General features: G+C 42.4%; 4 protein-coding genes across 9 annotated transcripts; 2 read left to right on the forward strand and 2 right to left on the reverse strand.

Moving 5' to 3' along the window:
- Positions 1 to 4,428: 4,428 nt before the first annotated feature.
- LOC121181314 (protein Wiz-like) lies at positions 4,429 to 10,409 on the reverse strand. 4 transcript variants are annotated; one of them, XM_041037214.1, is made up of 10 exons: positions 10,357 to 10,385; positions 9,948 to 9,991; positions 9,714 to 9,776; positions 8,759 to 9,247; positions 7,741 to 8,547; positions 7,217 to 7,570; positions 6,469 to 6,683; positions 6,182 to 6,368; positions 5,913 to 6,072; positions 4,429 to 5,621 (listed from the first exon to the last, which is right to left on the reverse strand). In XM_041037214.1, the coding sequence occupies exons 3-10, from the start codon at positions 9,724 to 9,726 to the stop codon at positions 5,465 to 5,467; spliced, it is 2,382 nt and encodes a 793-aa protein (XP_040893148.1). In that variant the 5' UTR covers positions 9,727 to 9,776; positions 9,948 to 9,991; positions 10,357 to 10,385; the 3' UTR covers positions 4,429 to 5,464. The 4 variants fall into 4 exon arrangements, with proteins under 4 accessions (XP_040893148.1, XP_040893145.1, XP_040893146.1 ...); XM_041037211.1 differs by lacking the exon at positions 9,948 to 9,991 and having other exon boundaries at positions 10,357 to 10,409; XM_041037212.1 differs by having other exon boundaries at positions 9,948 to 10,402.
- A 704-nt stretch (positions 10,410 to 11,113) lies between these two features.
- LOC121180161 (homeodomain-interacting protein kinase 2-like) lies at positions 11,114 to 13,533 on the forward strand. The gene is made up of 8 exons (XM_041035326.1): positions 11,114 to 11,135; positions 11,552 to 11,727; positions 11,994 to 12,086; positions 12,221 to 12,402; positions 12,534 to 12,657; positions 12,745 to 12,864; positions 12,968 to 13,048; positions 13,216 to 13,533. Exons 1-8 carry the CDS (start codon positions 11,114 to 11,116, stop codon positions 13,531 to 13,533), a joined length of 1,116 nt encoding a protein of 371 aa, XP_040891260.1.
- A 1,271-nt stretch (positions 13,534 to 14,804) lies between these two features.
- Positions 14,805 to 18,669, forward strand: prdx2 (peroxiredoxin 2). The gene is made up of 6 exons (XM_041036732.1): positions 14,805 to 14,920; positions 15,904 to 16,021; positions 16,283 to 16,436; positions 17,376 to 17,498; positions 17,693 to 17,823; positions 18,274 to 18,669. Exons 2-6 carry the CDS (start codon positions 15,919 to 15,921, stop codon positions 18,354 to 18,356), a joined length of 594 nt encoding a protein of 197 aa, XP_040892666.1. The 5' UTR covers positions 14,805 to 14,920; positions 15,904 to 15,918; the 3' UTR covers positions 18,357 to 18,669.
- A 1,189-nt stretch (positions 18,670 to 19,858) lies between these two features.
- LOC121181136 (transcription factor jun-B-like) lies at positions 19,859 to 21,809 on the reverse strand. Of its 3 annotated transcripts, none has more exons than XM_041036950.1 (2): positions 21,397 to 21,808; positions 19,859 to 21,149 (listed from the first exon to the last, which is right to left on the reverse strand). In XM_041036950.1, the coding sequence occupies exon 2, from the start codon at positions 21,109 to 21,111 to the stop codon at positions 20,212 to 20,214; it is 900 nt and encodes a 299-aa protein (XP_040892884.1). In that variant the 5' UTR covers positions 21,112 to 21,149; positions 21,397 to 21,808; the 3' UTR covers positions 19,859 to 20,211. The 3 variants fall into 3 exon arrangements, with proteins under 3 accessions (XP_040892884.1, XP_040892883.1, XP_040892882.1); XM_041036949.1 differs by having other exon boundaries at positions 21,415 to 21,807; XM_041036948.1 differs by having other exon boundaries at positions 19,859 to 21,809.
- Positions 21,810 to 22,216: the final 407 nt, after the last annotated feature.

Below are 22,216 nucleotides of genomic sequence, written 5' to 3' on the forward strand. Positions count from 1 at the left end.
GACTGATAGCTCCAAACACAGACATTTTTTTTTTTTTTGGTAACTCCTATAGCTGTGCAGAGTGCACCATCAGAGGTGGTGTTTAAGGTTGCATAATCCTCCTTTCACTGCAGCTGACTGTGATTTATGTTGATGTTCACCCTCCACCACCACCCCTCCATCTTGATGTGTTTATTTAGCCTGTTGACCCAAAGGTCTTGCAGGCCTTCATTCACACACATGCTGTTGTCATGTGACAGGTCACTTAAGGGCTTACACACAGAGAACATACACAGGCAGAAACATACGCAACCACACAAATTAAGGCTACAGCTACACACACACAAACACCTGCGTACATACGTACGCAGAGCAAATGTGAGCTTCGCTCTGCATCCACCCACACAAACACAAGGCTAAAATCGTCTGCTGGTGCTCATAATGCAATGTGACAGAGGTCTGTACTGAACCTCCACAGCGGTCATAGTTTCATGGTCAGGTCTGTCTGGGGGCGGAATAATTATCTAAAATACTGAAACAATAACTATCACGCATCAATCTAGAGAAAATTAAAAGCAGGGATGTAATAAATAGGATCTGTATCCAGTTTGTGACTTTGGAACATGAATACTCTATCTCACATCTGACAAAAAAAAACAAAACAAAAACAAAGCATTTTTAAACAAAAATATTAGTGTTATTTCATCTAATTAAAGTAAATTTAAGAGTTTGATAGTTTTATCCATGAGGCATGAAAACAGTCAAGCTCAACATCTCTAGTATGTTTGCACATGCAATTTTGTAATTGCAAACACTCATTTTCTATTCATGTTGTCCTGCTCCGTACTGTTGGTCAGAGACAGAGTTACGTCCTGTCTGAGTCACATCTGGTGCAGTTACATCTTTTTAATCAGTTGGTGAGCTGGTGCCTTGTTTTGTTCTCCAGCTTTGCACAGCTTTTGCTTGTTAACTTCTTGTAAAGCTGAGTTGTAATATACAAATATGAGTCTGGGCTGGATTTCCAAAAAGCATCTTGGCAGCGGGTCATGTATTTGTTCCACTGTAAATCACTGGAGTGATTAGTTGCTTGTGGCAAATAGGTTTCAGATTTTATTTCACTGATCCAGGGTCTGCAGAGAGGAGTTAAGCAAGATCATCTGACCTGCCTCAGGGACACTGGCGTGATGACACCTGCAGCAGCACGACCCCCTTGAGAGAGGCTCTGTGCCCGTCTCAGGTGTCCAGTATCAGTGGAGTCTGCAGCAAAATGACACACTGCAAAACACACAGAGCAGCCAAGTGCACTCTGATGACCTAATCACAACCTGACTGTCTGAAAATAGGAGTGTGTGCTCCTGTCTTTGAGACACAGTCAGAGACTAGAAACAAGGAGAAAACAGAAACGGAAAAGTACAAATGAAACAATGCCAGAGTTGCACAGTCTTGGGGAATCTGTCCTCTCTGAGGGATGGTTGCGAAGCCACAAGTTATGTGATAAAACTCCATCTTCTGCCAAGCCGCCAAAACATACTATAAATCACAGTGGAGATGCTGGAAGAATTTACTTCCAAACACATGAGTCATAGACAAATTCGAGGAAGGGGAGAAAGTCTTCTTCATTTTCGATCCCCTCCTTTGCTTCCTCCCAAATAACAAAGGAACAGTCAGAAACGTCCACCTTAAACCCCCTTTAAAGGAAGAACTACAACAAACGAACAGTAAAACTGATTTAGTACACAGCTGTTAGTACACTTGATGACTGGACATTAAGAGGAGTTGCATAGAGAGCTAAGGCATGTCAGGTGTTTCCAGATATTGCTCTCACTTGTCAGTGTATCATCAGACCTGCAGCTGGTGTGAGGACCACACACCATCTGGTAAATATACAACCACAAGGCAGCCATCTTTCTTTTAAGTTGGTACTTTTTGATCAAAACAGACTACAACAAACTGTGGTCAGTGTGCAGGATTACACACACTGTTTGAATAGTGGTGTGATGGATTAGACCTCTGTATACTATTACTCATGAATGATTACCAGTTAGAGGTAATACAGATAAGGTTATGGCAGAAAGCATTTAATCTCATAGGTGTGAGTGTTTGCATTGTTTTCTACTTCATAAGCTATGTTAGAAGTTAAACATAACATTTAAGTCTGCTGTGACTCCTGATGTATGTTGCTGCTCTGTATAATACTGCACAGCCTATTTGGCTTGTTGTAGAAGTTTTGCAAGCTTAAGCATAAACTGTGCTGAGTCGGTCTTGGCTTTATTTTTATTTCTTTGTTACAGATTTTCAGAATAGAAAAGAACTGAATTTGACTCAAACTCCAAAAACACGAACTCAAAAAAGCTGCATAGAGATGCAGTTTTAGAATAAAAAAAAAATCTTTTAATCTTTTAAGTCTCCCTTTAATTTTCTGCCTGATTGAGAAATATGGAGATTAAGAGATGTTCACTGGTGAATTTTATGAGGTTCCACTGCTAACAAAATGTAGAAACCCCATTAAAACAACCTTAAGGAATTCATTGTCCATTAATTTATCCATTAAGTGATCCCAAAAAGCCCACAATGGTCCTATTAATTACATCACCATTAATGTGAAAATTATTTGGCATTTTAAGGGAAATAAAGATAAGATATTCAGCTTCCTGGTATATTATTTCTAGTCTGCCATCATGCCTGCAGCCTTATTAAGAGTTGCAAAATAAGGACTGTACTTGAAGCATTGAATAATTGTACTAGCCCGTCCAGCTTCCTTGCAAAATGGAGCCATAATAAAGCCACAACTGTTTTAAAAAGCCATGAACCACAGTCAGAAACCCCAAAATTATTATGCCAGATCCTCCAAATCCCACAGCCCTGGAAGACAGATGTGCTCCTAATTTGGGCTCTCACTTCAATGAGGGCTTTGAAATCCCCACTATGAGTCCCTTGTGTCTGTGATTGAACCATCAGGTGTTGATAGCTGTGAGCAACAGCCTGGTCAGATTTTGTCAGGTGGGATAACTCGCTCATTTTGTAAGTGCCTCAGCATAGCAGCACATATCAGATTTATCCACTGGTGTCTGGAGGCTGACTCCATCTGGCAGTAAATCACACATTATGAGACTCCAGCGATCATCAATGTGACGAGAATGTGTAACAGAGGCAGTGACAAAGAGTTCCCTCTTTTCAGTACAAAACACCCTTTTTTATACCTGAACATCGAGGAGGAGAGAGTGAAATGTGAGAGACACTTAAGCAGTTTTATAGATTTGAGTCCGATCCCACCTGTGCTATTCAGGTACATTCATAGTAACAAAGAAATTACAATAATTATGTGTTGTGCAGTTTATTTCTCAGCTTTTGAGGATGCAAATGTGAACAGACACAGAAGGTGGATTATTCTTTATGGGTGTGTGCAGAGGTTACTGATTTAAACCTTTCCTCAAGCTGAGCGGATCACTGTCCATGTAAGAGCAATAAAGGATGTGGGACTTACTGCAGAAGCCATATAGGTAGTAAGATTAATGACCCGCTGTCTACACACTGATGACTACAGACCTGGGAAGTGGAGGAAATCAAATCAGGAGCCATGTTATGGACACGAGGGACGGCAGCTCAGAGATGTTTTGCTCTGAAGCCACATATTCACCAACAAAAAAAAAATGTTTTAAAGTCACTGCTGGCATCAAGACAAATGATACGTACCAAAACGATTCCAGGACTGAGGAATATATACAACTTGTGTTGGTGAGGTGCTGGTGTAGAAGAACAACATGAGTCATAACGCTGATGCTAAATGTGCTGCTTTTCTTTCCATGATATCCACATTTTCAAAACAGCGCTCTGTGATTATCTACTGTGTGTCTGTGAGCATGAGATTATTGGTTTACACAATAGAGAAATACTGTAATTACAATTTGGCAGAGAAGGAACATTTAGATTAGACTTTTTTCAAGGAATGTCTAAACAAAGGAACTTTTTTTTTTTTTTTTTAACTACAGGCACCATCAGGAAAGTAGTAAGCTGCAGGGAAGACTGTGGAGAAACACATCTCAGTGATTAAACACAGAGCTGTTTACACCTCGTTCCAAAAGAAGGAATTACGTGCTCGTTGGCTTGAGTGTGAAATTTTAAAATGTCAAATGAGCCAGAGAGATAACAACAACAACAACAAGGTTTTAGATGAGAAGGAAAGTGAAAATTGAATTACGCACGACAGAAACCTACCTCTCAGGAGGTGTTTTCTCATAAGGTTGTCCATTGTGTAATGTTTCCCATCCCCCTGCTGGGCACTCTCTGATAAAAGCATCAAATGCCCCAAAAATAATAATTAAAAAAAAAAAAAAAAAAAAAAAAGAGAAAAGAGTGAGATCCGAAAAAATGTATTTAAAAGTCCTAAATAAAAAAATGGAAATGCTATGTCAATTAGAAGATGGGTGACTGGACACATGAGAGGATGTATGTGCTGAATTTAATGGAAATTTGCTCAGTATATTGGATTGTAGTGAGACAAGTATATCTATCACTAATGTGGACAAACTGTATCTATTACCTGTGACCGCTGGTGAAGTCCAGGGTGTTTGTCATTATTAACTAATAAACAGACTCACGTCCATTGATTTTCAATTTTATGGCATTTGTAAATAAACAAAAAAAATCATGTTTCATACACTAAATGTTTATACAAGACGGAATTTAATTTACATAAGTGATAAAAAAAAGAAATGTAAAAAGACTAGAAAAACAGTTCATGATTGGCAGTTGTACCTGAAGAACATGGCAAGAACAGAAGCACAGTGTGTCTAAGGTCAAAGATGTTTGAGGCATTGATTTTTAGGACATTACATAACAAAGTCAAACCAGTTGGATACAAATTATGTGTCTAACTTTCTAGTATCCGTGTTGTTCTATTCTAAAATATGTTCAATTTGTCAAAAGAAGAATTAAATCTTTCCAGATTTAAAGTAAAACACTTAAAAAGTACATTTATAAAAACAAGGCTCAATTCAAAGGCATATAAAGGAGAAAAAGTATATCACAGTGAAATGGCGACCATACCGGTCTAATCAGTAGGACTATAACAAAAAGAGAAACTTGTTTTGGCCAAGATCTGGATCAGGATTCTCTCAGCGTGAGATGTGTTATCTGTTAGTGACAAACACTGAATCACATTTAACATTTGCACAAGTGGAAGGAATGTAGGAGCAGGAGGAGGAAAGCACTGATCATCAAAATGAGGGTGGACCTGTTTTTTTTTTTTTTTTCTCCAGAAACCTCCAGTGTTCAGTTTTGTGATCTAGTGTCGAGTGGATTGTACCTGAGTGGATTACATTCTGCTGTTTTCCTCATATGGCTCATGTTTGCCCTTTCAAGGACGAGAAGGGGACGTCTAACTTGCACTTAACTGTCAATATGGTATTTCAAAATGGACACTTCCTCTTGACTCTGACATGGCGATGATAGAAATGACCTTGTTTAATGTGAAAGGTTTCGTGGACTAGACAGCTACTGGATGCACAAGAGCTGGAGCTGCCACGGGTGCAGCAGGTGGAGATGCTTTGCCCTTGTAGCCCAGTGACAGGATGTGTTTCTGTAGGTGTGTGATCCACTGCTCTTGAACAGACAGAGGTCCGTGAAACACTTCATCACAGAACCTGAGCAGCAGGATAGAGAAAGACAGGGTGATATGAACCACATTACACGAGGCACAGCGATTTCTTGATAATGTCATTAAACAGCTGGGTGCAACAAATAAATATTTAGTGATCATCATTCATCACTTTTTGACGTGAGTCTGACTTGCTTTAATATTCTGTCCATCATGAGAGACATTACTTGCTTTGTTTTTTTTTAAACATAAACCCCATTAGTGCATCAATCTAAATCACAGTATTCAGTGAATACAACATGAATGTGACTCTATATTTTGTACTTCATAGACTGACCTGCACTTGAGGGAGTAGATTTTGCCCACCAGCTTGACCAGTGGTGTTAGCGGGGGCTTTGGCAGCAGAGCAGGGATATTGCCGGACCGTGGTGGCTGCTGGGAGTTGGTGTCCTGATTTTCTTCCCCTGTAGGCACTGTGTGTTTTGGTGGATGGACCCCTGAAATTTTGCAGAGGTATTACAGTAATGTACAGGGAAAAAAATAGCTTTTAATCAGTTACAGTGTATCTGTATCCTGCTGTCATCCACAGTCTTTTATTTTTCTCACCTCTTGGTGAGCGCATACTGAGGTCGCCATGGGATGCAAGAGTCCGTGTGTGGCCTTGTGATTGTCTGGATGAGCCTGCAGTGACGCCCGAGTCCTCTCGGCCCAACTTGTGCTCAGGCTTCAAGCTGCTACCCGGCACAGAGTCAGAGTCAGTGGACAGAGACGGCGAAGCAGCAGTTCTCTGGGACTGAAGGAAAAAGAATGAACAGTAAAAAAGAAAGTATTATATTATATAATTCCCAGTATGCTGGGAATTATTCTGAAGCATATTGCGGAGCACAGCCCACCTTCTTGATATAAAGGTCTCCCGTACGGTAGCGTCGATGTATTGCTGCCACTTTGACTGGGTCCTTGCGGATCAGCTCACTGAGGAGTTCGATGGGCGAACTCGCTCCGTCTGCCTTCCATTCGATGATTCCCAGCTGTCGGAGGTGGGCCCGCGCGTGACTGGCCAAGGCCTTGCGGTTTTCAAAATCAAATCCACAAAGCTCACAGGATGTGTCTGAGACAAAGAGGATGAGATGTTTATAGACAAGTAATAGCCAAGTATTACTGATTTAATAAGTTCCAAAAATGATTTTTGCTATGTAATAACTGCATAAAAACTGACATTTATGGTATATTCCCTTCTGTTGAACCTGCTTAATCCACCTTCAGTGATTTCTTCTCACCAACATTAATAGACAGCTAAAGAGACTGTAAAGTAAGGGCGTGAGTCGTTTTCCTGTTGACAAATAAAAGCCAAATGCTTGCCTTAATCAAGATGCTGCATTGCATTCTGGGGTGTGTCTCATGAAGTGAGACTGCATGGAAAAAAGCTAACCTTTAGGGTCAAGTCTCAGTTGTAGAAGAAGAAGGCCGGTGTTATTCTATGTTTTTCTTAGTTTCCAACCTCATTTCCTATCTGTTACTACACTCAGCCCCATTTGTTCCTACTTAAGATGTGAATCTTTCAAAACAAGACAAATATAGATTGTTTTTTTTTAAGGCTCAGTAATTTCCTAAAACCACTGGACAGATTTGTTGATGTCTTACCGACGTGTGAGGCCCCGCTCTTGCCAGGTGGGGATTTCTCTTTCATGGAATAATCAAGAGGTATGGTGGAGTTGCTTGAGGCTGGTTCCCTCGACTGGGAGCCATCCAGGGACCTTTTGGAGCTCTGAGGGGTCCACGTGGCTTTGCCTGATGCTGAAGACCCTTTCCTGCCGTCTTCACCGTGCATCATGACCTCTTTGAGGAGGTCAATCGGTGATGTTTTGATCGACCAGGTGAGGCCGAGCTGACGCAGATGGGCACGGGCGTGGCATGACAAGGCTTTGCGGGTGTCAAACAGCTGGCCACAGTAGTCACAAAGGACTGTTGGTGGGGACTGTATGTCTGTGGAGGACACTGAGAGGATACATCCAAACTTTACTGTACATATGCAAACAAATCATTTACTTTATGAAAAAAACTAAGTTATAAAATGAACTTAGTTGGGGCATGTATTGACATTATAAAAGTAATAAACAACTAGCCTATGCCAACCACTGTTATCGCAGTATGGCTGCCTGCTTTACCTGCGCTGAAAGGCTTTGAAGCAGCAGCAGCGGTGGGCGACTTCTGTGTGGGAGAGCTGCTGTTAGTGCTGGATGCCATCTGCTGAACAGACACCTCAACCTCAACAGGCTCAGGCTTGGGCTTCCTAAGAAGGGGGTCCACTGCTAGCCGAAAGCCTTTCTTAGCCTTTGGGGCCTTGTTAACAGGAGCTGGAGGAGAATGAGTGCTTTTCGCAGGGCTTGGGAAGGGGGACGTGGAGGGAAACAGGGCCTGGGATTGGCTCGGACCTGGTGACAGAGTCGGGGATACAGGACAGGCTGGAGCTGTAGGTGGCACAGCAGATGAGCTTGTTCTGGGAGGGTGCATGGCTTCTAACACGCCACTGTTGACCAGCTCCTGGATGGTGTCGATTGCAGAGCTTTTCCCCATCAAGTCTGTTACCCCGATCTGACGCAGGTGAGAGCGAGCGTGGCTGGCCAGGCCTTTACGATTCTCAAACTCCTCCCCGCACAGAATACAAGTACACTCCTCTGACATTTTAGGCTGTTTTTTGGGGGTAGATGCAGGTGGAGAGGACATATCAGAGGCACGTTTGGAGGAGGACCTAGGGGGACTGTCTGAGGTGAGTGGCTCCTGTTGCTCGCTAATGATGGGCTTGAGGTCCTCATCCTCCATGATCTGGTAAAGAAAATCAATCGGGCTGCCCTTAATGTCACTGTCAGGGATTCCAATCTGACGCAGATGGGCCCGAGCATGACTGGACAGGCCTTTGCGTGTCTCGTACCAGCAGCCACAAAGCTGGCAAACGTGGACCTCGTCGTTGGTGTCTGAAATTGCAAGAATGAAAGAAAATGATAGGAGGAAGGAATATGTCAGTAGTAGGAAACCATCAAGTTGTACTTTATTACAACAGAAATGTTACATCTACATCTTATGTATAATTATACAAGGTACATAACGTTCTGTTTTCCACATTCAGCTACTCATCTCGCTACTTTCAAAATTTCCTTAAGACAATCATTCAGAATCCAGCCGTACCTAAGGTAATAGGGGCATCGGTTTCCAGCGGTGCCCACAGTGGCTTGGCTGCGGTTTGATGCTCCGAGGTGGACGAGCTGCCGCCTTCAGTAAGCCTAAGAGCAGAAGGAGATGACGGGAGGAGAGTGGCTGCTGATTCTTTTAATCTAACTGGAGATCCCTGATGATCCATCTTTTGTGGAGTTGTTGTGACTCTAACACCTGCCTTGTAAGAGGAACTCTTGTCCTCCGGTACTGGAGGACTCCTGGACTCCTGTTGTGTTGTCTTTTTGAGAGGGGTCGACTCAGGTGTAGAAGAGTCTGCTTTGAAATCAGGGAGGGAGCCATCTCTCTCCTGGACCAGCTGATAGAGGAGCTCTATGGGAGCACCGCTGCTTTCTGACAACGTCACACCAAGCTGCCGTAGATGGAGGCGGGCGTGGCTGGAGAGCCCTCGTCGTGTCTCAAAGTATGTTCCACAGACTTCGCACATGACGGGCTGTGGGGTTGCTGTGGGGAAGTTCAGATTGCAGTTTGTCACCACAAATTGTGTCTCTAGTCAAGACACACAGTGGCTATAAATAACTACACACACAAGTCAAGATGTGCCATTTAACACACGGCATGGAACTTTTCTGTAAGGTAACATGAGGAAACAATGAATGTATAGAACAGCAGAAACACTAAACTGTATCTTGTGTCAATTGGTCACATGATCCAATTAACAAGGTCAGACAAGGTGTGCGCCTTATGCTGAAGTTGGAGATAACTGTAAATGTGAACTTGCAGTTTTAAATGAGGTGTGTCTTCAGAACTTGAAAACAGTTGAAAAATCAAATCTAGCGTGAGATCTGATGATGGTGATGGCCAGTGAAATAAAATTAACAAACATAGAGAGCACCAGCACATTCAGAATCTTGTAACATGAAGTATAATGTTTAAGCACTGGTAACTCATTTATATGCATGTCTCTTACCCTGTGAATCCATGGCTGCTGATGTGTATTTTGAGGGCTGTGAAGGTTGATTTCCTGCAGATCCTATTAAAAATATAAATTGAACAGCAGACTGAAAGCAATCAGGTTTTAAAAAAAATCAGCGGAAAATATTGTTACTACTGTTGAAAACAACTTACAGACCAGCATATTAGGTGACATAGTTTTTTCAAAATGCAAAATAAAGGCGAAACATACGCAGTAATGAAAACAAACCTGTTGCTCAGAAAAATGAGCAGCTTTGAAATGTCCTGTCACGACTATGACCCCGGCACAAACAGTAACTCGTTAAAATCATCTCTACTGTGGATCACAACTTGTCACGTTACTAAAATAACCGTTGCTATTTCTAATTCTGCTGGTTTCGTTTTAACAAGATATCCCTTAAAGCAAACGTAAATGGACTAAGTGTAAAACTGTAAGTGGTTGAAGCATCTTTTCAAAGCTTTTAAAAGCTAAAGCTAACTACCTGCGTTTCACCCTTTGTATTACTGCGGAAGCATGCTAACGTTAGCTACATGCTAGGGCTAATTACATTTCATGAAAGACAAATAGCGGCAAGGTACACGTACTACGCCGTCAACTACAAACCAAACTACAGCTATCGTTTAAAAATAAAATTTACCCAAAAGCATGAACAGACTGCCTCAAAACATCCGCCCCACACACTCACAAGCTGAACGGAAATACTGATCAACATATTTCCGGAGATGTAGATTTCACACAATAAAAGTACCGAGGAGTTTCTGGTGATCAAATGTGCCCCCTAGTGTCTCTCCAAGATTTTAATATAAACAGATGAACAAAATAAAACAAGTGCCAAAGTAAGATAGAAGAAATGCAATTAAAAGAAATATAAACAGATATTCGTGTTTAAAAAAAGAAAAGAAAGAAAATCAGGATCAGAGCATATTTTGAGAAGAAATTTAAAAGAAATTTCTGACCCTGCCAGCCATGTTTCCTCAGCCTTATTTCCTGTAATTATTCTACTTAATTTTAGGTGTTACAACTTTATTCATATTAATTGACATGCAGACTTACACAAAATCAACAATCAAAACATAAAGTGGAGGGACAGAACAGCAAAAGTCTGGCTTCATGGAGGGTTTGAAGCTCATTACAGAGCTACATCAACAAAAATACTTGTTACAGATGCTGCTGTTAATGCCACTGAGGCCAACCAGGTCTGCAGCTGTGTCTGAGTGGAAAGAACTGTAACCATCACAAGTCCAGACTTAACATTGGTTTTTGAATACACACATAACTACATTCATTTTAAACTATTCTGAAGAGTTCCGACAGAATGTGACCCGACAATAATCATAAAACACTGAAGTCAACTGAAACCACGCAGAGACACTGCCGTTCTTTTCGTTTCCTTAATGCCACTAATTAGGAAGTCAGGTAAGCTGAAAAATATTTTTAAAAGTTTGATGTTTTGAACGGCAAACAACCGAGAGCCACTGTAAACTCTTTAGTTGTGCTTGTTAACAAACCTCTAATTTATGGGCTTTTCATTAATTGATAATCCTTCCATTATCATATTTGAAACAAATTAATTACATTTCTTTTTTACATATGTGTATTCTGCACTGATATCAACTAGTTGCCGAGAACAAATTAAATATATCAGAGTTGGAAGCATCCTTTTTGGATCTTAAAAATGTTATTGTGATGCAGTAAAGCCATAAGACTATCCTTGTTAATGAGATGAAATAATCTGTGTACTCTACATATGTGCAGTTAGGTGGACTGTTGACTGTGTCATGCTCTTTTCAACAACATAAGACTTCATGTTGTGTCCACCTTCTCCTCCACAGACAACTTTCCAATACGTGAAGGAACCCTGCTGGCCTCGCGCTACAAGGTGCAGGCCTTTCTCAGTGAAGGGACCTTTGGGAAGGTGGCCAAGTGTGCAGACACTGTAACCAACACAGAGGTGGCCATCAAAATAATCAAAGACAAGCCCTGTTTCACTGAGCGAGCACTGGAAGAGGTAGGGCACAAACTGTTCCATTTATCAAAACTGAAGCTGGAATATGCACGTAAAAATATTTTGTAATTACATCTATCACACTTCTGAAACCTTCATACATGACTGGCTTTTACTTTCTTTTATGGGACAGGAAATAGTAAAATTGTGAGCTTTCACATCTTCCACAGATTAAAATTCTCAACCAGCTTCAAGGATTGGATCTAGACAAATGTCATATTGTGAGATGGAACGACTCGTTCTTCCACAAAAGATTCATTTGTCTGCAGTTTGAGCTACTGGACCTGTGTCTGAGTGACTTCATGAAGCAGAGAGATTTCCAACCTCTGTCCATGGGTGAGATCCGCCCACTTCTACACCAGGTATGTTGGATTATCTCTTCACTCTTCTAAGAAGTATCCAATGAAGAAGTATAATGTCACTGCATATTTAAAATGTATAATGATCAGTGTACATTGTCTTAACCTAACAAGAATAAATATCTGTGTTTCTTCAGCTGACCACGGCACTGCTGCACATTGGGTCCCTGGAAATCGTGCACGGGGATATAAAGCCTGAAAATATAATGGTCGTGGACCAAAAGCAGCAGCCCCTGCAAGTCAAGCTCATTGACTTTGGACTTGCTCAGCATGCGTCTGATACTATGCCGGGAACATGTGTGCAATCCCTGTGGTACAGGTAGGTGCAGCAGTTGGAGAGAAGACAATGCTGTTGCTTTGTGTCACCAGTCAGGTCTCTAACAGGAGAAGCCTGACCGAGGTGAGTTTTCATACATGAAGTAAAATATTGTTTATTTCCTCTTGGCTTAGGGCCCCGGAGGTCATGCTGGGTCTGGACTTCATGGAGCCAATAGACATGTGGTCTCTGGGTCTAATTGCAGCAGAACTTGCTGCAGGATTCCCACTTTTTCCAGGGAGCCACGAATATGACATGGTAAGTGTGTCCTTCACAGAATGCAGAGAGTCTCTGAATCCCGGATTTGGTCCTAAAAAGTGAAATTGTGTTTGTGTGTGTCTCCAGATAAAGTTCATTGTGGACACCCTTGGTATGCCGCCAGATCATCAACTGAATTGTTCACAAAAAAACACCCTGTTCTTTAACATTATGGGCAGATACAACCAGCAGACATGGAAACTAAAGGTAGGTATCTATCTATCTACCCATATATCTATATGTTTATTCATATATCTATCTATCTTTCTATCTGGATAAATGGCTCTTCTTAAACACTGTCTCTTTGTAGACTCCAAAGGAGTTTGCTGCTCAAACTGGGCACCATTACAGAAACACCAAATGTTTTCACTGTCTGTGTGACTTAGAGCAGGTAGGTGGTCTCATTTGATCAGGCAATCGTTAATGTAATGTAATGTAATGTAACGTAATTTAAGAATATCTTCAATGGATGCCTTGGGTTTATTCATTGACTGCACTTCCTTAATCCAATAAGGTTATTAGACATTCTAAATCTTTAAAAAATTCTTGTTGTTCCAGCTGATATATTTTACAAACAGAGCAGAGACGAGTGCAGTGGGACACTTTGTAGACCTCTATAAAAAAATGCTGCGGGTGGATAAATACGAGAGAATAACACCCCTTAAAGTGCTGGAGCATCCATTTTTCTCCATGGAGCAGCACGCCAGCAAGTCCAATGTCATTCAGAGGAGGCCCTCCGTACAGAAGACAAGTGTTGCATCCAAGGCCTGGAGTCTTCATGAGGAAGTAGTTTTTACTCATCCAGAGAAAGTCTCTGTAAAGTTGGAGGAAGAAAAGAATAAAGCATCACTCCAGCCTGGTTCGGAAAATGTCTAAAGCCCTCGCAGTCTCCTGGTATTTATTGTTTTCATCAAAATAACACAATGTCTCTCTGTGGTTTTCAGAGGTTGAAGAGGGGACCAGCAAAAAAAGACCAGGCGGTGTCAGGAGGTTCTTTAAGAGAATCAGAAAAGCTTTCACTTCCTGCTTTAAGTGGGAACAAAATGTCACGAATCAGCAAAATGTCTGGACTACTCCATGAGTCATCATTTAACATTTTTCATTGATTCTTTATTTTTACTCTTGTATTTGTATTATTTTTTATTATTATTTTTATTATTTTGTGAATAAACCTGTCTTCAAAATGTGTTGGTGATGTGTGGAGACAGTGTCAAAGTGTAACAGAAAATACTGTAAAGGGAACACATGACAACTGTGTCAGTTTAAGAAACAGAAATGACAGACGTGATGGTTGCTTGGCAAAGACGACTCCAAGACTCAGCAAACAAGATATGGCACAAACACTGTATATAAACAATTAGAGTCCCTTCTGGAGACATATAAACCGAGGCCTCTTTGGACTACAGAACTGCACTGCCAGCAAGAGGACTTTCATAAGAACCCTTCACTAATCCATTGTGCACTTCAACTACAGTGTCAAGCGCAGCTGGACAGTTTTTAAGGCACTTCTGAGCAAAGGTGCTATAGCAGTGAAACAGAAACAGGTCAAGTTTGAGACTAGAACTCATTTGCCCAAAGGAACTCAAAAACAGACATTTGCTGTTTGTAAGAAAAACTTATAAACCAAAAGTCTTACTGATAAAATTCTACCAAAGTGAAAATACAGCAGTTTCAGCAAAAAATGTGATTAAAGACAGCAGAGTGGCTGTCTTGAATAGTATTAAGATATTAGTTTTCTAAGCACAGTTATGCTGTTTGTGTGTGTGTGTAAAATTATTATTCTTATCATCTACCTCAGTATGCATGTATGGATGTGTGTTTCTACAATATTTTAGTCCTGCATCAGGACAGAGAGACATCACAAAGATCATTGCACCGATAGCCAGTTTATTTCTGCATGCGACAATAAAGCTTTTGAACTGAAATGAAATGAAGTCAACTTAAATGAAGTACTTGACTAAACGTACACTACTGTCAGGTGTATGGAGTTCAGTGTCCCAAGGTTTGTGCTTGACACTGTTTAAGTTATTTGGGGTCTTATGAGTCTCATAAGACTCATTTGGTTCACCTGTCCACAAAGCGACACCGATATCACAATCAAATCCTTACTTTTACTTTGAAAGAAGTTGTTTTCACTTCCGGAGGCCACAACCGGGTCCTGCCTACTTCTTGCTCGTAGGCGTCCCTCCTTTGAGTCCTCGGTCCTCCTGCCAGCAGCAGACCTCCGTTTTGCAAACTTCTCCGCGGCGTAGTCTGACGACAGGTGAGTCAGAAATATGCGCTCGTCTCATGTTTCACTTTCACAACTTTACGCCATATCTGCACAGCGAGACCGGGAGTAGAAACCGTTTAGGCAAGAACAAAGAGGATCTAATAAAGACACCGGTGTAGTCGGTTAAGCTAACGTTAAGCTAGCCAGACAGTGCGGGTCAGTTGCTCCCCTCCTCTTTAAGTATTTTGGGCCTGTTTCTGGCTCTTTCTTTGTCCCTGTGCTGCAGCTCGCAGGAGAGACTGGTGAATGCCCCCCTCGCTTTGTTCGACCACTGCTGCTGCTGCCACCCCGTGTGGCAAAGATATAAGACCAATGAACTTTGACCGAGATGTGTGTTTCTCCATAAACCGCGCCAGACGACAAAGGAGCGTTAGCTTTTGTCTGTTTTAGGGATTTTTCTTTGTGTACAGTGTGTTTACCGCACCGCCGAATTGCTGCAGTTTCAAAAGAACCAACCATCCACGGCCTGTGTGAAAGACGGTGCGATCAAGACAATGTTTAAATATGAAACTTAATAATATCCTGCATTTCCAATGACTTGTTCATAAAATTACAGGTTAAAACTGCAGGCAGGCAGCATTGATGAATAATTACATGAACACCACTCATCTAAAAACGTATATATCCAATAAATACCCGCTTATTGATTTGGCTTATCATAGTTATGTAAGCTTCCTAATAGGCTATTGTTCCCTGCTGGCACAACATGACTTGCATGTGACTTGACAAGCTTATAAAGCATGCACCAAAGAGCTGCAAAACCTGGGTGTCTGTTTCAACTCCAGGCTTTTTTTTTTTTTTTTTTTTTTTTTAATTCTAAATGTCATTTTTGTTCTTTGGCTCAAGTTGCCAGAGGATTTTACTGCTATCAGAGTTCCAGGTGGTGCCTCAGGCTCCACCCAGCTGCACTTATCTACAATGGTCTGTGAGCATCAGGAATTTTCTGGTAACTAAATGCTCTGTCTCACCCTCAGTCACTGACCACCACCATGTCCTCTGGAAACGCTAAGATCGGCAAACCTGCCCCAAACTTCAAAGCCACAGCTGTAGTGAATGGACAGTTTAAGGACATTCAGCTGTCAGACTACAGAGGTAACACAGTGTTATTTTGACAGACGGTGTACAATAACAGAAGTAGAGGGCCTTGTTACATTTGTTAATAGTTCTGAGGAGTTTGATCTCCTCAGTCTAACTTTGTATTAACAGTAAATATAGACCCATTCTTCTTGATTAACATAGAGTATCAACAAGTGTTATTTTTATTGTATTTTTTTTTTATGGTTCTTAAGGCATATCTTATGTGGGTTAACCACACTATACATCTTCCTCATTTTTTCCCCCTGTGCTCTTCAGGGAAGTACGTGGTCTTCTTCTTCTACCCCCTGGACTTCACATTTGTGTGCCCCACTGAGATTGTGGCTTTCAGCGACAGGGCAGAGGAATTCCGCAGTATCGGCTGCGAAGTTATTGGCTGCTCCATCGACTCTCACTTCAGTCACTTGGCATGGTGAGTTCCTACTAGCTGAGAGGAAATCGTGACTCGAGTTGAACTGCAATTTGTGTGATTGTATGCTGTAGGAACTTGACTACTTGAGTGGTCCTGAGTCAGCACTTTTCGAAATAATAGCATTCACACAGCTGACGTTGGTCTGCAAGTGGTGTGAGCAGAGCTACTTTGACAAAGGTTTTCACTGCACTGGAATTGTGCCTGTTAAGTGTTACTTATTTTGAAATAATACACATTTCAACTTTGCTATTTTATTCTTGCCCCTTGTGGAGAGTATTTCTTCAAATCCGGTCACAACAGATCCACGACCACGTGGGTCTGTTCTACAAATATTAGACAAAACAGTGACACAATAAAAAAAAAAAGCTATTTCACACTAATAACCTGCACACAGAATCCTATAACTGCAATTTGTGGTTTAAGAGCTTTGTTACCCAGTGGTCAGATATATCTCATATTGACTGGTATTAATTACTTTTGACCCAGGCGTACTTTGAGGGTAGTGTAACATCAACCGATTATTGAATGACCTGAATCAGGACGTTCGTTCTTGGCAGTTTTGAATTGCACCGTTGATGGTGAGGATCTTTGGCGGTTCTGAACCAGCACCCACCTCAGTTTATCAGTATCTCTTGTCACTCAGCTTCTCTGTGTAGTCTTGATAAGTTCTGAGGTAACGGCCTCCGAATCAAACTGCACTGTTTTGTAAGGAGCAAAGAGATGTGAGCAATTTGGGGTCATGGATTACACAACCAGCACACTTCTAGATGTAGTGTGTTGCTTTTGAGTTTTGACACACGTTATTTGATTTGACAGATTTTGTGGGAATTTTGCTCAGCTGAGCCACCTTCTGTCTCACTGACTTCTTATGTCACTACTGGTTTTACAGCACTAAATTCATTTTGGATTTGCTAATTATATTGTTCTTTTTCCCTATAGGATCAACACACCAAGGAAGCAGGGAGGTCTGGGTAACATGAACATTCCCCTGGTGGCAGACCTCACCAAGACAATCTCCAGAGACTATGGTGTGTTGAAGGAGGACGATGGCATCGCATACAGGTGAGGCAGAGTGCTTATGTCATCTAAATAGAGGGTTTTGCTGCAAAGACCCAGGAGTCACTGTCTAGTGGGAGCTCGGTAGCATGTATTACTGCTACTCTGTAATTACTCTATTGACTCAGTATGGAAAGTGAGGAGAGACTGTATATGTCACAGTTTTGTACAGTATTATAACCTCTGTTTGTGCCTCTCAGGGGTCTGTTTGTGATTGACGACAAGGGCACCTTGAGGCAGATCACCATCAATGACTTGCCTGTTGGTCGCTCCGTGGATGAGACTCTGCGTCTGGTCCAGGCCTTCCAGCACACTGACAAATTCGGAGAGGGTGAGTAAAATCTCTGTGTGATCTATACTCCCAGTTTACATGTAAAAACTCGTTTCTCTCTGTCCTATTTTTTTTTTTTTTTTTAAGCTTTCTTTTACAGGTACCTCAGAAACACAAATGTATAACTAAATGCAATAATTATGCTGCGTGTTGCACATCTAATGGAAAAACTTGTACTGCCCCATTTATTTTTATTTGTCATTTGATACCTGTCACTGCATATTACACATCTAGCGTGTTAATATTTGGAAGAAGAATATTTTGAGTCAAGTTACTTGTGGCTGCAAACTGACTTGGAGGGTTCCGGTTACAGACATGGCTTTTCACTATTGGTTTACCCTCCTGGGTATTTACACATGTACTTTGTCCTCAGGGTTTGCATACTTCATTGTTTGCCACTGACACCTTATGGTGCACTTTGTCCCTCCTCCCTCCCTCCTCCCTACACAGTGTGTCCTGCTGGCTGGAAGCCTGGGAGCGACACCATTGTTCCTGACGTCGAGAAGAGCAAAGAGTTCTTCTCCAAGCAGTAAATGTGAAGGTCTCCTAGCTGACTTCCTAACCATAGCACTTGCCTTCAGATGATAGGTTTCCCTGTGAAGCAGTATCTCACGGCGTCCAGTCTAATCTGTTAAACTCAACAAAAGTTAAGAACTCGCTGGAGAAAGATCCTTTGTTGCAACTCTTATCTTTGTACGTCCAGTTTAAAATTGGTGGGGCAACCTCATAGTCTCAAGCACTGAAAGTATTGTTTTGTTCCTTTTTTCAGAAAAAAGTATTGATATTTTTCCTTGCCATCATAAATAATTCATGTTACCATCTTTATTAAAACTGGGAAAATTGCAACTAAGTGTGTTTGTCAAATGTAGCAGGAGCACTCTGCGGTGTATTATGAACGTCATTCCAACTGTGACCTCTAGGTGGTGCCAGAAATCTTCCTGAATCTGTTAGTGATGCCTTCTGCTTTGGTGATTGAAGTTGGAGGTATTATTATGCCAACAGACATTTGTGAAGTTAACTTGATGTGTCAGCCCTGGCTCCTGTGCCTGGCACAGGCTCTGAGTACGTCATGAGGTTGTGAATTCTTGGTTAATATTGGAGTTATTGTGGTGGTTGACTCAGCATAACAATCTGGTGTTGCCAAATGGCACTGAAGCTCATTGGGAAAGATTGGGTTGTTGAAAATGATTTAACACAGACCTGCATGACTGTCCCAGCTACAGATACCCATCACTGTTTGAGGATGACAGTTCTCTTATATTTCCCACTATTACCATTAAAGTATCACTACTATGATACTTTATTTTCCCATTCACAGAGGATGTAACATGGGATGACACCTGACTAACTTATTTACAGAAGCAGAAACAGAGAGGAATAGATCATCACTATCTAATCAGTAATCCTGATTTATGGTAAGACTTAATGGGTACTTTCTGTTATATGTGGATCCCTCATATACTTTGTGACTGCTGCTGTTCCACAACAGTTATGTCTGCCAGTGTTTGTTGGCACTAGTTCCTGTAATTTCAAACTCGCTCTTAACCATCAGACAGAAACTCTGTTCTGCATGTTTGTCTGGAACTTTTTGCAACCATTTTTTTCCTGAACTGGTGTTCTCACGGCTTGTTTTGGGAAATTGAAAGCAGAATGGGGAAACTCCCTTTTCTCGAATAAACCACTCATTGACAAACCTCTCCATATACACTCACACACATTGCGGTGTGAAGGGGAGAGCGCAGCATTTCTGACTGGCAATGTAGGAGGGAGTTCCCGGAAACCTGTTCGTGATGTGACGTTTGTCCGCTAAATTGACCATATATGGAGTGACGTATGTACGTCAATAGGGAAACAATCCTACGCTGGGACGTCTCCAACGTCAGGCAACTGCTTCTGCTGTAAACTTCACTGCTGACCAGAAATACCACTGGCAACAGCGTGATTGTACTAACGAGAAGTGCCGTACTAAATGATTTCGAAGAAGCGACAGGTTTTAAACACATAACCTCAATAAGAAAACAACACCACATATCTCTTAGTTTCATAATTTCATTTACTTAAATATACTGTACAAGTAAAAAAAAAAAAAAAAAAAAAAAGACAGGCTCATCAGGTTCAACCTGACAAACACAAATAACTTACATAAGAAGCATCACAAATGCAATCAAAGAAAATGTAAACAGGCAAAGCCAAGACGACACTTTTAAAAACCTATTCAAAAATGCCCTAAGTGTTTTAGTCTTCTGTGGATTTCTGTGTGTAGGCTACTTTTCTTGCGACCAAAGAAACCAAGACGATCCAGGTCTCATACAAAGTATAGAGACATTGTTCATTGTTTTGTCAGTGCAGTCCATGTCCAGTGTTTTTAAAAGTGCATTGATTGTTTCTTCAGTAAGACTTCACTTTGGGCGCTAACATGAGCTGGCATCCACTGCTCACATGTGTCATGACTTTCTGTTTGAGTTGGGCCACCTGCTCCCGCAGTAGAGAGGCCGTGTTTGACAGTCCGGCGTTGTCTGTTTTCAACACTTTTACCTTGTCCTCAAGACGAGCGATGCGCTCCAGCTTGCGCCTCCGACACTTTGAGGCTGCGAGCCGGTTCCTCAGCCGCTTGCGCTCCGCTTTGATCTTCTCCTGGTTCTCCAAGTCGATGGGGGACATCGGCGGAGAGCCGTTGTCGCTGCTCTGCATGTCGGGGACTGTCTGAGGCTCCTCTTTCAGCCCGCCGAAGCGCTGCGAGTGGATGCCCGCGCCGACCAAGGGGTGCTGGAAATGGTGAGATCCGTGCGCAACGGCCTGAGGATGCTGGTGGTACTGGTGGTGGGGCAGGTAGCTGATGGTGGTGGATGGATAGCTGCCTGCAGAAGACAGGCTGGAGTTAGTGGTGCAACTGCCCAGGGTGGTGTACTCGAGCGGTTCTGGCTGCATGGAGGAGCCGAACACAGATGCTGCCGCCGAGCAGGAAACCCCACCTGTACCGATGGAGACGTTTGGAGGAGCCATCTGGTTCATCTTGTGTAGGTCGTCCAGCGCTTTAACAAAACCTTCAGCGAAACCCTCCTGCTCCTCTGTGATCCCGCGGTTGTAGAGGTACTGGGCAGATGCCGGTGTCGGCGTTGTAGTGATGACCCCGTTGCTGTTCTGGATGATCAGTCTCTCCAATTCAGGAGAGGCGAGCTTCAGGGAGCCCACGTCCGCCGCCCCCGCTGAATAGAAATCACCGTCGGCGCGCAGGTGCTGTGACTTGAAGTTTGAGTTCCGATATGAATCGGAGATGTTCAAGTTCATATTCTGCTTAAGCAGCTTGTAGTCTGGCAGGGCTGCGCCTGGATGGCCATAAGCAGAGAGAAACGAGTCGTCATAAAAAGGCTGTTCCATTATTGTGGACATATTTCAAATCAGACAGTCAAATAGGACTACAAGAGTGCGCTGCAAAGGTGCTGCGTGGACACCGGGGCTTCAGTGTCCCAACTGATTCAATCTCCAGCACAAAGTCCCGCTGTATTATTATACTGAAGATCAAAGTTACCAAAAACAGAGAAAAACTTCCAAAATAGTGGAACTGTACTGTACCAAGTCGTCGATTTGTACCTTTAGTCGGATTCAAAGCGGAGTCCAGTGACTAATTCAGATGTTTTCAATCCACTCGTGCGAAGGAGTCTGTTCAGTTCCGACTCAGTAACCTACTGCTGTTTCCTCTTTACTGACAGGCGGCCGACGCGCCCCGCTCTATTTATATGATCCTGATGCTGCGCATGTCAGATAGACATGATGACGTTGTTGCCAGGAACAAGGACTGTAAACAAGACGAAGTCTCTTCGGCGTGGGGGAAAACTCAACCCAGGTAAACTCACAGAGTACCTCGAGTGCAGATCCAGACTCCTTATCATTTATTAAAGAGTCATTTTAAGCGTCCCCCACAGATCACGGTCATTTAAAACACCATGGGCCTATTCCAGTTTTCCTGGGACACCTAAAACACACTCCAGCAAACACTTTGCCTCTTTGCCTCAACAACAATCCCCTCGGTCAGAATATATAGCCTACTCTGGTGCTGAGTCATATAATGCAAACTGATATCGACCAGTCCATATTTGGGTATCCTGGCACACCAGTTCCTCCCTGACAGGAGCGGGAAGCCAATCCCATCCTGGCCTGCTTCCAGCTCTCCGGGATGTGGGAGGCAGAGGAGGTCTAATGCTGCCCTCCTTCAGCCGGCAGGCAGGGAGAGGGTGGGTAGGTGGCGTTAACTCTTGGGTGTGATGCCTTGAAAAATGCATGAAGCATAATGGGCGTCTGGCAAAGGAGGACATATGCTCAGGGAATCAGACAGAACAGTGTATTCATGTGATGAAATCAGACAGGTCTAATACTCAGTGATGTAAGGAGGTAA

Source organism: Toxotes jaculatrix, chromosome 4, assembly GCF_017976425.1.
Source record: "Toxotes jaculatrix isolate fToxJac2 chromosome 4, fToxJac2.pri, whole genome shotgun sequence".
In the NCBI taxonomy this organism is placed as follows: Eukaryota; Metazoa; Chordata; class Actinopteri; family Toxotidae; genus Toxotes; species Toxotes jaculatrix.

Excerpts from the sequence above, each read along its gene's own strand:
- LOC121181136 (XM_041036948.1), bottom strand. The coding sequence starts at position 21,213 with ATGTCCACAATAATGGAACAGCCTTTTTATGACGACTCGTTTCTCTCT.
- LOC121180161 (XM_041035326.1), top strand. The coding sequence starts at position 11,114 with ATGCCACTAATTAGGAAGTCAG. Across the intron at positions 11,136-11,551 it reads GCCACTAATTAGGAAGTCAG|ACAACTTTCCAATACGTGAA; the intron begins GTAAGCTGAAAA and ends TCTCCTCCACAG. Across the intron at positions 12,658-12,744 it reads GGAGCCACGAATATGACATG|ATAAAGTTCATTGTGGACAC; the intron begins GTAAGTGTGTCC and ends GTGTGTCTCCAG.
- prdx2 (XM_041036732.1), top strand. The coding sequence starts at position 15,919 with ATGTCCTCTGGAAACGCTAAGATCGGCAAACCTGCCCCAAACTTCAAA. Across the intron at positions 16,022-16,282 it reads TCAGCTGTCAGACTACAGAG|GGAAGTACGTGGTCTTCTTC; the intron begins GTAACACAGTGT and ends TGTGCTCTTCAG. Across the intron at positions 17,499-17,692 it reads GACGATGGCATCGCATACAG|GGGTCTGTTTGTGATTGACG; the intron begins GTGAGGCAGAGT and ends TGTGCCTCTCAG.
- LOC121181314 (XM_041037211.1), bottom strand. Across the intron at positions 8,548-8,758 it reads CGATGCCCCTATTACCTTAG|ACACCAACGACGAGGTCCAC; the intron begins GTACGGCTGGAT and ends TTGCAATTTCAG. Across the intron at positions 5,622-5,912 it reads ATCTACTCCCTCAAGTGCAG|GTTCTGTGATGAAGTGTTTC; the intron begins GTCAGTCTATGA and ends CCTGCTGCTCAG.